The sequence below is a fragment of the Podarcis raffonei genome, chromosome 8 (assembly GCF_027172205.1).
Source record: "Podarcis raffonei isolate rPodRaf1 chromosome 8, rPodRaf1.pri, whole genome shotgun sequence".
Lineage (NCBI taxonomy): Eukaryota > Metazoa > Chordata > Lepidosauria > Squamata > Lacertidae > Podarcis > Podarcis raffonei.
The window spans coordinates 66,264,884-66,277,586 of NC_070609.1; the positions used below are offsets into that span (position 1 = coordinate 66,264,884).

General features: G+C 46.5%; 1 protein-coding gene across 1 annotated transcript in view; it reads right to left on the bottom strand.

Moving 5' to 3' along the window:
- Positions 1–4,524: 4,524 nt before the first annotated feature.
- Positions 4,525–12,703, bottom strand: part of EFHD2 (EF-hand domain family member D2) — a 28,049-nt gene continuing 19,870 nt past the window's right edge. The window contains exons 2-4 of the mRNA XM_053400519.1: positions 8,963–9,110; positions 7,072–7,206; positions 4,525–5,457 (exon numbers count right to left, since the gene is read on the bottom strand). Of these exons, the coding sequence (XP_053256494.1) occupies positions 5,323–5,457; positions 7,072–7,206; positions 8,963–9,110 (418 nt within the window). The 3' untranslated portion in view covers positions 4,525–5,322. The remainder of the gene's footprint in view (positions 5,458–7,071; positions 7,207–8,962; positions 9,111–12,703) is intronic.

Sequence of the window (12,703 nt, forward strand, 5' to 3'; positions counted from 1 at the left end):
ACATGGCAAATGGGAGAGAATGGACTTCTCTTTTTTTGCTGGGTAACAAAATATATATGTAACAAAATATAATGTCAACTCTCTGGCTTTTAAAGCTCAGCTTTGCTCAGGGAGCTTATTCTGCCAAGGGCACAGACTTCCCTTGTTGCTGCCTCAAGTCTCAAAAACAAAGTGGTCTATTCAGCATTGCCAACTTCTAAGAAAAACACTTGCCTGTCCTCCTCCACTGCAATAATCAGAAATGAGCAGGTCGAATGTGGCATCAAGAAACACACCACCCCCTATCAAAGTCTGCAGGTCACAATAATTTTTACTTTGCACATCACAAAGGGAGCACTTCAAGTGTATTGAAAAACACTCCTTCCCTCCAAACCCCACCCCCCAAAAAAACCCACCCCGCCATTGGAACCTTTATACAGGAATGTTTCCACGGGAATTAAAAAGTTGGCAATGCTAACTCTTATCACTTTTCTTTTCGAGCTTTGAGCTAAAAAAGATTTTTCCCCTTGTCAAGCACACTGAGGGTTTCTGCTTCAGAACCTGAATTTGACAACCGGGGTTGTCTCTTACTTTAATGATCACAGTGCATGCAAAAAATTAAAACAGAATAATACTCCAGATTAAGCCATTTGAACATTTAAAAGCACTTAGGGGTGGTCTCCCAGCCTGAACATTCAACATGAATATAGACTATTACATTTTTCTTACAAGTTTTGCCCACGTGGTTCTAGATTTGGGTGGATTTGCCCAGAATGTGTAGGTATGAAAAAGGCTTTTCTTTTTTTTAAAGATAGATTTATACTTTTCTGCAAGAAGAGTTGCCTGTTACATCACAACTTCAGCACTTGGGTTATTGCCATGATATAAAACACACACACACACACACACACACACACAGAGAGAGAGAGAGAGAGAGAGAGAGAGAGAGAGAGAGAGAAATATGCTTTTTCTGGACTAGCTCAGTTGGTGGTAGAGTTCTGGGTTCAAGCCCCACTTTGGGCAAAACAAGCATTGCAGGGGGTTGGACTAGATGCCCCTTGAGGTCCCTTCCTATTCTACAGTTCTATGATTCAGTGTTATGCTTCTCTAGCAAGAGCCCAATTTACAATGCCCTTTGACCCCACTGCCCCATTCAGCATGGTTAAGGCTTTCATCCACACTGCACGAAGTCAAGTTTACTGGAAGTTGAGGGCATCTGTAAGGTAAAGGGACCCCTGACCATTAGGTCCAGTCATGACCGACTCTGGGGTTGCGGCGCTCATCTCGCTTTATTGGCTGAGGGAGCCGGAGTACAGCTTCTGGGTAATGTGGCCAGCATTACTAAGCCGCTTCTGGTGAACCAGAGCAGCGCATGGAAACGCCGTTTACCTTCCCGCCATAGCGGTACCCATTTATCTACTTGCACTTTGACACGCTTTCGAACTGCTAGGTTGGCAGGAGCAGGGACCAAGGAACGGGAGCTCACCCCGCTGCGGGGATTCGAACCGCCAACCTTCTGATCGGCAAGCCCTAGGCTCTGTGGTTTGGACCACAGCGCCACCCGCGTCCCTTCGAGGGCATCTGTAGATGGTGCTAAAATAAGGGTGGTGGGAGGGGCAACACCGTAAAAAATTATTACTATTATTATTATTATTTCACCAAAATATGTATGTCAGACCACTTTCTTTTTCCTGAGCAGCAGCACCTTTTAAAATGGCAAACTTACTGTCAGGGAAGAGTTAGAAGTTTTCAGTTTATCAGAGGGAGAAAGCATTCCCCAAGGGGGGAAGGAGAGCAGTGAATCTAATAGAAGGGAGCAAGAGGAACAACAGGGAGGGACCGGCTGTTCACAGGAAAAGCAAGGGTTAAGTTCTAGCTCAGATTCGGAGGAGGGGAGATACAGTGGTGCCCCGCAAGACGAATGCCTCGCAAGACGGAAAACTCGCTAGACGAAAGGGTTTTCCGTTTTATGAGCTGCTTCGCAAGACGAATTTCCCTATGGGCTTGCTTCGCAAGACGAAAACGTCTTGCAAGTTTGTTTCCTTTTTCTTAACACCGTTAATACAGTTGCGACTTGACTTCGAGGAGCAACTCATAGAACGCAGTGTACATAGTAGCCTTTTTTTGAGGTTTTTAAAGACTTTGGTGATTTTTGAAGCTTTTCCAAAACTTCTTTTGCAGCCATTTGGTAAGTTAAGCTTTTAAAACTTTTTTTTTGGGGGGGTTGGATTTTGGGTTGGGGTGTTTGGAATTCAAGGACTTGGTGTTGGGGAGGGGTTTGCAAGAATCTGGAAGCTTGTGTTTTTTTCCCTGCATTTTTATGATTTTCTGTGACCATTGGGGCACTCTGCTGTTTTTTTTAAAAAAATCTGGATTTGGATTTCTGTGTGCTGGGTGGCTTGGGGAACAGTTGGGGAGGGGTTTGCAAGAATCTGGAAGCTTGTGGTTTTTTTCCTGCATTTTTATGATTTTCTGTGACCATTGGGCCACTCTGCTGTTTTTTTAAAAAAATTCTGGGTTTGAATTTTGAAATGCTCTTTACAGTATGTGTTACTTTAAAGAGCACTTAATAAACTCTTGTTATACCAAATTTGGCTTTGTTTGGACTTTTTTTGACCATAGGAACGCATTAATTGATTTTCAATGCATTCCTATGGGATTTCATGCTTCGCAAGACGAAAAATTCGCTAGACAAAAAATTCGTGGAACGAATTAATTTCGTCTTGCGAGGCACCACTGTACAAGCCAGCTCTAGCCAGGAGGTTAGAAAAAAGAGCGGGAAAGCGAAGGGAAGGGCGCCTTCGCCATTTTGAGAGTGGCTGGTCACGGAGAAGCAGAGCTCAGAAGGTATCTGAAATAAGTGACTCTGAGGAATAATATTTAAGAACCGTTTATAAGATTGTTTTGTTAATATGCAATAAAAAGTTATAAAAGAACAAGAAGCGTTTTGTGGTGATCTGAAGAGGACAACGACCAGGCCTGACACTTATGGAGCGATGAGCTAATCAATAGAAGGAAAATAAGTCTTCAGAACACAAGCCGACAACTTATGAGAGGAAGGACCACTCAGATGTTTAGCTGGGGCTGATGGGACAGATGTTGGTCCATCAGGATCTGGTGGACCAGTCCTTGCAACTTACAAGGACAAGGCTCCCTATCTAGTACAGGTATTTGATGGGAGGCTGAGAGACTCACAGTATTGAGTGGATGCAACCTAGATGCAATGGAATGTGCCAACTTTGTCACAGGCTTAGAAGACAGTTGCCCTTCAGGGCAATGGGTTTCCTGTATTGGCTATCGAACTTATGAACTGTGAGTCTAGGGTGACAACATCTCAAGGCCCCAGCCTAATTGGGGTGGGTGGGGAGGGAATCATTGGTGTGTGTGTGGCCAACACAGCTTTCTCTCCTCAAGTTCTTGGGGACAATAAGGCTGAACCGTAGGCAGTCCTAATACACCCAGCCTGCTTTGCCAAGGAGCCAACACAACACTTTCCTGCCCGCAGTGTGAGCAGGAGGAAACACAACCCGCTCTCAAGGAAGAAGTGTGACCCTCCTGCCCAGGTGAACAAAAATGCAATGCTACAGTGCCCCTCCTCTTAAGAGGGGGAAATGCATCAGCCCACCCTCACCTTCAAGCAGAGGTAACTGGTGCCCACTGAGACCAGTAGGGTGGAAGGCAGGGAGGCCAACAGTAGGTGGCGCCAGAGACAACGGCAGGCAGTGCCTACTACTCATTGCCATCCTCCTTCCTGTTGATTTCTACAAGGGGCAACATTAAGACTCAGGATACAGGAAGGGCCACTCCTTTGGATTGGCTGTAAGGGAGGAAAGTGGGGGGCTGGCTAAGATTGGTGGGGAATAGACCAGCCTCTGTTGCATACAAGCAAGGGCAGGGGCACTTGGAAAACACATTCGGTTCAGCTTGCCACAGTCCTACACCGGTTTGCCATTTTTGAAAGTCTTCATGAAAATTACTCAGCATTTGAGTGCTCATTTCTCTAACATTCAGATTTGTCCCAGTAGCACCTTAGAGACCAACTAAGTTTGTTATTGGTATGAGCTTTCGTGTGCATGCACACTTCTTCGGATCTGAAGAAGTACCTGAAGAAGCGTGCATGCACACGAAAGCTCATACCAATAACAAACTTAGTTGGTCTCTAAGGTGCTACTGGAAGGAATTTTATTATTTTTATTTTGTTTCGACTACGGCAGACCAACATGGCTACCTACCTGTATTCAGATTTGTGTATGCAATTTTGCTGGATGTACCCAATTCCCCTAGCATTTTTGCTCTAGTAAGATGCATTTTGGGGGGAGCTATTTCCATGACGACATGCATTTTAGGTGCACTTCCACCTAACACATGCCTGATTTCTTTGGCTGGAGTACCATATTGCAAAAAGAAGAAGAGAGGAATGAGGATTTCACAGAGCTGCATTTCATTTATCATGTTGTTCAGGAAAAGGGCAAATTCTGCAGGCTGGCATTGCAAACTGAGCCACCCTGGAGAGTCTGCAGATTTCCCACTTTCCAACACACACACACACACACACACACATACACACACACCTGGTTTTTTGGCAACACTTCAAGCAAAGGGACTTTAACGTGATCACTTAAAGCATTTTTGATTGGAAGGGATTGCACACGCTAAAGTTGCATTCTTATTTTCTTTTGCACAAGCACAGCTGTCGGAGCAAGGGTACGTTCAGGCCTTCCCCGCAAACCCCGGTCTTCGACCGTGAGCCAACGACCACAGCGATCACCAAACCGGCTGGGAGATGAAATGGTTCACAAGTCGAAAGTGCAAAGCCTGAGCTCAGGACATGCCACGCAGTTACAAAGAGTTAGGAAACTCCCACCAGACAGACACGACACGCCATTCACAGGTAAAAGACACGTAACTGGCCCACAGGAAAGTGGATGGGAGCGGCAGCCTCTGGGATGTTTGCCTGTGGTATTTACAGGTCAAGAAGAAACAAGAGGTGTTGTTTTCACAGCCCGAGGCCTAAACGACTCCAGATTCAACTGCAAATTCTTTTCCGCATTGGTCCAAACACAAACCACAACCTAGGGTTGCCAACTGATCGGGAAACCCCTAACTGGGCCTGCTCTTGCGCCTTCAACGGCTGCCTGAGCGGCAGAAAATGGGAATGTTTCACAGCAGGGAGGTAAGCCTCATCACCTGCAGATCAAGCAGCCGCTGAAGGTGCGACTCAAAAGGTGGGAACCGCACAACCGCCGGCAACTTCGCATTGTTCCCGGTTTCGCTGGAGGACTTTGCTGGGGTGGCTTTCGCCACGGACAAACGTCCCTCCCAGCAACCCTCGGGCTGGCCCTGTCACTGCTTGAAGGCCGACTGCAGTTCTTTGAAGGCTGCTTTCCTCTGCTTCATCTCCTCCGCTTGCCGCCGCTTCTCTTCCTGCTCCGCCTTGATCTCTTCTTCGAAGCGGCTCGTGACATTCATGGCTTGCACCTGGAAGCAGAAAAACTGGACAGGTGAGATCGGAACGGTCCAAATGGGCAGCTCCTTTCACTACAAACACTTAGCGCCAGGAAGCAGGAGCAGCCGACGAGAAAGAGGAAGGATGAACCAAAGATCCCAGCAGTACATCAGAAAAATGCCTGCAACCGAGTCTGGCCATTGGTCCACCGACCTCAGTATTGTCAACACGGACCAGAAGCGGAGTTTCCGACAGGATTCTCTCTTCCCCAAGCATACCTACCTAGAAATATCAGAGACTGAGCCTGGAGCCTTTTGACTGCAAAGCATGTATGTGCTCTACCATGGAGCTAAAGTCCTTTCTCTAAAAGTGAGGTAGGGTTCTAGTCCACAGGTAGCCAAACTAAGGCCCAGGGGCCGGATCCGGCCCAATCGCCTTCTAAATACGGCCTGCAGACGGTCTGGGAATTAGCATGTTTTTACATGAGTAGAATATGTTCTTTTATTTAAAATGCATCTCTGGGTTATTTGTGGGGCACAGGAATTTGTTCATTCCCCTCCCTCCCAAAAAATATAGTCTGGCCCCCCCACAAGGTCTGAGGGACAGGGGACTGGACCCCTCCTGAAAAAGTTTGCTGACCCCTGTTGTTATGTACGGAAGTTCTCACCCTGGACCAGCAGGGGGATACTGTAGATAGTTCAGGTCCACATATGCAAATAAGGGATCGAAAGTGACGTTCAGTGATTGGATAGTTACAGAAAATGGTTACTGTTGCGTTCTAGTGGAGCTCTATATAAGCAGGCTGGCTGAACCCTTCAGTTCTGTTCTGTTCTGGCCTGTGAATAAACAAGAGCTGTCTGAAGAATCGCTGTGTCGTCTGATATGTTCACCCACAACTTAACACCTGTATTCATGGTTTTGAACAGAGGGCTGGTTTTAACAGGAAATTGCTTTTTTCTGGTCTATCTAACTCCATAGTTGTCAATACTAACTTGGGAGTAGCTTGCCAGGGTTTCAGACAGGACTTTCTGTTTCACACACCTACTACCAGAGGCTGAGTTCTGGACCGTTTGCATACAAAACCTACCCTCTGCTACTGAGCTGCACCTCTTTTCCATCTGAAGATGACCATTCAGTGGATTCAGTTGGGAAGGGCCAGTGTGGTGAGTGTCCGACTAGAGCTAGCTACTGTTAGTAAACTAACAGGAAGAGAAGGTGGTCTGAGGACTTCCTTTGCTTATTATTATTTTAAGGTAAACTTGGGCAGCCAGAAATGCTGTTTCTGATTCGCACTCCATAAATGGTGCTGGAATGGCACTCCCTGCACTCAGCCTCTGCTCCTAACCAAGCAAGATTCTAGTCCCTCTTACCTGTGGAAAGCATGCAGGGAGGATTCTGCCCAATCGCTCCACAATAAGTCACCTTGTTCCCGCCTTCCACTGCTCTAGCCAATGAGTGGTGAGGCAGCAGGACCGACTGACAAGTGCTTGCCTTGGGCTATTTGCTATGGTTTCAGGGGGGTGGAGGCACTACAAAAGGCCTCTATGGGCACATAGGAACCCACTCCATGCTGCCAACCCCTGCCTTGGGCTATGTGCAGATGGTGGTGTGATCCCAAGGGGTTAGGGGACCCAGCCGCTCCTTACTTTGGCCTCGAAAAAGCTCTTGGCTCCCTTGACCCCCTCCGTTGAAACGTCAATCTCCGACAGGCGGGCTAAGGCGTGCAGGCCACTGTCTTCCTCCAACTCGCCTGCTGCAGCTTTGCGGAAGATCAGAAGAAACTGGAGCCGGGGGAGGGGGAGGGGGCAAGACAGAAAACACAAACCTCCCGTGAATTTCATTCCTCCAGAATCCCGTGAGAATCCCGCTTGCAAAAGGGACAGAGTAATACAGCGTGATTGCACCGCAGGAGCATTGAACTCGCGCAATTGCAACCTGACACAGTTGAAAGCTGGCAATAATCTCGGAAAATTAAAATGCATGAAAGAAGGAGAGCTTTTAAGCTTCCAGGCTTACTTACCAGGCTCTGGGAGGTTCTCATGAGATCTTAAAAGCTCTTGTCTTGCTTGGGGTGGGGGCAAGGGATACTGAATTGGCTGCGGGGGTCGGGGGGAGGGAGTAATCTGTGCTCCCTCCACTGTACAAAGCAGAACTGAACCAATATTTCTCAAAAGACATTTTCTTTATAAAGAGTCTATGTACCCTGCTTTTCAGCCCAAAAGGCTCCCAGAGCAGCTTACACACAACCAAAACATGACCGTTGCTACCCGCAAAGCTTACAATTTAAAAAGAACACGGCGTGCAAAGGAAAACAGACTGGGAGGGAAGAGGAAAATCAAAACTCCCACACTGATTTCTTCAGACAGAGAGATGATGAGCTTCAGTTTTTGAAATATGGCAACCCTACTATATGCATATATATCTATATACTTTTGTATTTTATAAGGAACATTATTGTTTTTGTCACTGGGGGGAAGCTGAAGAATGGGGGGGGGGGGGACCAAGCACATCTCCTTTAAATAATAAACGATTTCCCTGCCTATAAAGAGGATGGAGAATTTTGGGAGGCAGTTCGGATAAAAGCCCATGCCCAAAGCAATTCAGGTGGCTGCTTTAGGGCAAAACCAGGGACCTATTTTGTATCAGAGCCATAGAATCTTTTCCCCTACAAGGTTTCCTCGCTGCAGATTTCTCCACCTCCACGAGAAGTTATTCGTGGCAGGGGGAGTGGCAGTATTATATATCCCATTGGTCCTCTCAGCCATGTAGGAAGGAATCAAACGGAAACCTTTCTGAGCTGCATCGCTGCAAAGGCAGTTCTTTTTCAGGGCACCTGCCCCAGAGCCTTTGCCTCTCCACAGAAGCCTTTGCTTCTTTTTCAAAAGGAGAATTTTCCTGCCGTCCCCATTTGAGAAAGAGTTTGATTTTTCTGCCTTGGCTTTATTTTTATTTCTTGCTTCGGGGCAGAAAAGAAAGAACGAATTAAGAGTCTATTGCAGCAGCCCTACAGAACAGCATCCACTTCCATTTTGGGCTGTCCATTGTTGCGGTTTGCTTTTCTAATACAGTGGTACCTCAGGTTACATACGCTTCAGGTTACATACACTTCAGGTTACAGACTCCGCTAACCCAGAAACAGTGCTTCAGGTTAAGAACTTTGCTTCAGGATGAGAACAGAAATCGTGCTCCGGCAGAGGGAGGTCCCATTAGCTAAAGTGGTGCTTCAGGTTAAGAACAGACCTCCAGAACGAATTAAGTTCTTAACCCGAGGTATCACTGTATATGGATGAGCATTTTTTGAAGAATGACGTTTATCTATTCCGGAGAGCCGCATTTCTCCATGAGCAAGTCTTCCAGGGGCCAAAAGCAGTGTTGGGTGGAGCCACGGATTACTGTATGGCAGGCTCCATTCCAGAGCACATGGCCCCTGTGAGGTGGCCCATGAGGGAATGTGGCCCTCAGATTCCCCATCCCTTATTGAAAGCATTATAAACCCTTCTTTTTGAGTCGGATAGGCTCTCTCGCCGTAACTATTACCTCCCGGAAGCTGAGTTTGCCGTCAAAGTCTTCGTCCACCTCCTTAATCATGTTTTTCAGCCCCAGGTGCGTCTGGGGAGCCCCGAGTTTCTCCATCATCAGCTTCAGTTCCATCAGATCAATGAAACCATCTTTTCCTGCGTCGTACCTGTGAAAAGAAGAAGGAATCTTGAATCTGACCAAAATGCCAGCTACAGTTTGCAGACGCAAAACCCAGAACGGGGTTGCCTCTCTCTCAATAAGTCAAAAACCCCCATGTCAAAGAGTTTCTAGTCTTTTTTTATATAATCTTTTCAATTAAATGTTTCCAAAAATGAAAAAATAAACATACAACAACAAAAAATACATAATCCAAATATTGAGATTACTCTGAATCTCCTGACTTCCCCCCCATCCCTTCCATGGGGATTCAGTTTTCAACTGCTTAACAGTACTTCTCCAATTTTCCTTCTTCCCATAGCATCTATATGTTCTGTTACATTACAAGTATATTTAAAATCCTGCTAATGTTTTGACATGTTTACAATAATTCTGACATGTTTACAATAATTTTGACATGTTTGCAGTAATAAGCATCTCCCATTCTTTTTTGAATTTCTTGTCTTCTTGATTCCTGAGCTTCCCAGTTAATTTTGCTCAGAGTTCAGTCTTCTCCCCCTGAACCCACTAAAGAATCACCTGTTCAGTATAAAAAAACCCAACAACTTTGCACAAGCTCTCTGCTCTTATCGTTCCCTCAGAGTTTCCATCCACCCGTCTTTAAGGCTATTGTTTGGATTTATGTGGGCCTTTCCTTTCGCTGTACAGTTACAGATTAACTAATGACAGAACAAGTTTCCTTCTTTATGCTTCTCCACCCAATTTGCAAGTCAGGCGTGCTGCTTTTCCAAAGTTAATTGGTGACAAATGAGAGTAACGAAGGCCGCCTGATCAGTACAAGATGGCAGTTGCTGATGGCTCCAGGGCGCCCCAAGGCCTAAATGGCCACCAATCCAAATTAGCAACTGAGTGGGGGTAAGGCTAGTGAGCCTCTGGGCCCCCAACATGGCATATCTTCAGGGAGAAATGCCCAAAGGCATTGTGGGAGAATAAAAATGGCAGCTGCTGTTGAAATGTGAAAGGTTCTCTTATATGAGTGGGGCTGTGTGTTATGTCAACAAATTTTGGGATCCAGTAGATTTTGAACTTGGCACCACAAGAAAAGATCTGTATGGACCCCGGTTTGGGCTGAGCTTCCCGCGTTTGTGGGAGATTTGCTCCAGTTTGCATAGCACAAGTTCCTGTAGAAAGATGAAAAGCGGAATTTAAGACTGGAAAATTTGAGAAACCAAGTAAGCTGACATGGACAGATCCTTCCCTCTTTAGTATGGACTACCCGGAGACCTCAAAATGGAAGTGGTGCTGCAAAAACCATGGGCCAAAAGCTAGGCTGGTCTTGGTGGCCTGTTCTGAAGGCTGAAGCCTTATCCTTGCCAGGGAATCGTTTGCCTGCGTCCCCAGGGCCGAAGAGAGAGCAAAAAGCACCAGGAAAGATTCTTCTTTGGAGAAAAAAGTTTTATTGAAATCTGTGCACAGAGGTGGCCAGTGGGATCGTTCCCAAAAGACTGGCCCATAGATACAAATAAACAAGCATCTTTATACCTGAGAGTCTGCCCATCTCTTCCCACCTCTTCAAATTCTCCAATCAGCTGGCAAGGTTAAGCTTATTTCCTTATATGGCATATGGCTAGCTAAACGCCCCTCCTTCCCTTGTTCGTGTGTTCTTCTCTTGCGTTACTGCATCAAAGAGCATGTGCAGAGAGTAGTTCCTGGTTTGCAGAGCTCAAGTAATTGCAAAGAGGAAGTAGCTCACAGCTTGCAATTGCGGTTTTTGCTAGCTGCTTAACCACAACTGCAGAAGTTAGCTTAGGTGCAGATAGTATTGAGATTAACCCTTTCAATTCCCTCCTCTTCTTTTGGACAACCTATCTCCTAGGTTCGTCCTGGTCTCTTGGGTTTATAATCCTGGGGGAGAACAATAAGGGCCATGATATTTTATTTTTTTTGCATCACACCTTGTAAGCATTGCACCAAGCAGGGTATACAGAGGCAAAGAAGCAAAAGGATTAATAGCGGCCCTGCTAATAATACCACAATATGCCTGAGCCAACTGCCATGAGGCAGCCAGAAATATAACCAACCCCATAGATCACCTCCTGTAGTTTTTAGCGGGTTCCTGGCTATCATTGTTTCCATGTGATCAATGGTGGCTGAAATGCTGACAGTATTATCTGGGACATATCTATTTTATTGCTGAAGGGCCCACTGATACTCGTGCTCTATCAGCTGCCTTGCTTCTTGGGAGGTTGTGTCCCACCTCTCTAAGGAGGAGCCTATTATCTTAACCAATTTTCCCACCTGTCCTTGTGGATGCTTAATACTCTCATGATTTCTTCCCAACACACTGTATCCGAAAGGGGCTTATCCCTCTACATATATTAACATATACCCACAGGAATATATATCCACCCTTGCAGAGGCCTGACACACAGAGTGACTATATCAAAGAGTTCTGGCCCCAATATCAAAAGTCCTGGCGGTGCCTTAAAATTTGCTGGGAAAAAAGTCTCTACGTTGGGGACGCTGCCCGCGGGCGTCCCTCCCATCCACTTGTCCAGCAGGGCGGTTGTCTGGCGCTCTTCTGGAGATGGTTAGCTTCAGAGGATCATCAGGATTTGGTGTAACTGTCCAATCTAAAATAGCCTTCTTCACTTAAGTGTGGTGGACCCAAGGGGTGAGGTCAGCAACTTTAACAGCAGTGGGCCTGGGTCCACCTGTTAAGAAAAGAGAAAATCTTGGGAGAATTACTGCACATAATTATCAAACTGCACATTTTGACTAGCATGGGGGGTTATTGCAAAACTGAGTGGACAAAGGCTGGTCCATTGTCAGATTCTATTGACCTAGGTAGTCCATAGCGGGGCAATTCAGTGAAATCCACAACAAGGTCTTCCATGGGTGCAGTTCCACTATGCTGAATCCCCGGGGGAGCCAAGGGTCCGGTTCTGGGATTATTCTTTTGACATAGCGGGCACTTCCTGGAAATCTGGGCTGCCAGTTGATAAAGGTGGGCTATGTAGAAGCACTGCTTCAGCTGTCTGGTTGTGGCATCTGGTCCCATGTGGGTGGACTCATGGTATCTCTGAGTAATCTGCCAAGAAAGGGACTCTGGAATCCATATTCTGTCATCATGAGTAAGGTACCATCCTTCTTTGGACATGGTCAGCCCCTGGGCATCTGCAGTGTCCCTCTCCTTTTGGTGTATATTGGCTTATCAGCGGTGTTCAAGATCCTTCCAGGGACCAGTGCTCCAATAACTGACGCGGGAGCTGGTTCCCGGGCTGCTTCCTTGGCCACTCTGTCTGCTAGTCGGTTTCCTCTGGCCACTTCTCCTAGTCCAGTTTTGTGTCCATAACAATGGATAACTGCCACTGCCTTGGGCTCCCATACAGCATCCAGAAGGTTCAATAAGGCTTGTGGGTGGGCCACCTGGTTTCCTCTGGAGGTAAGCAAACCTCTTTCCTTCCATAAGGCTCCATGGGCATGTAAAGTCAGAAAGGCATACTTAGAATATAAATGTTTATCTTCTGTCCCTTTGCCAGGTTCAGGGCTCTGGTGAGTGCAACTAGCTCTGCTAGCTGGGCCGATGTTCCAGGTGGGAGTGCCTTTGCCTCGATCACCTGGTCTTCCAAGGCTACCACT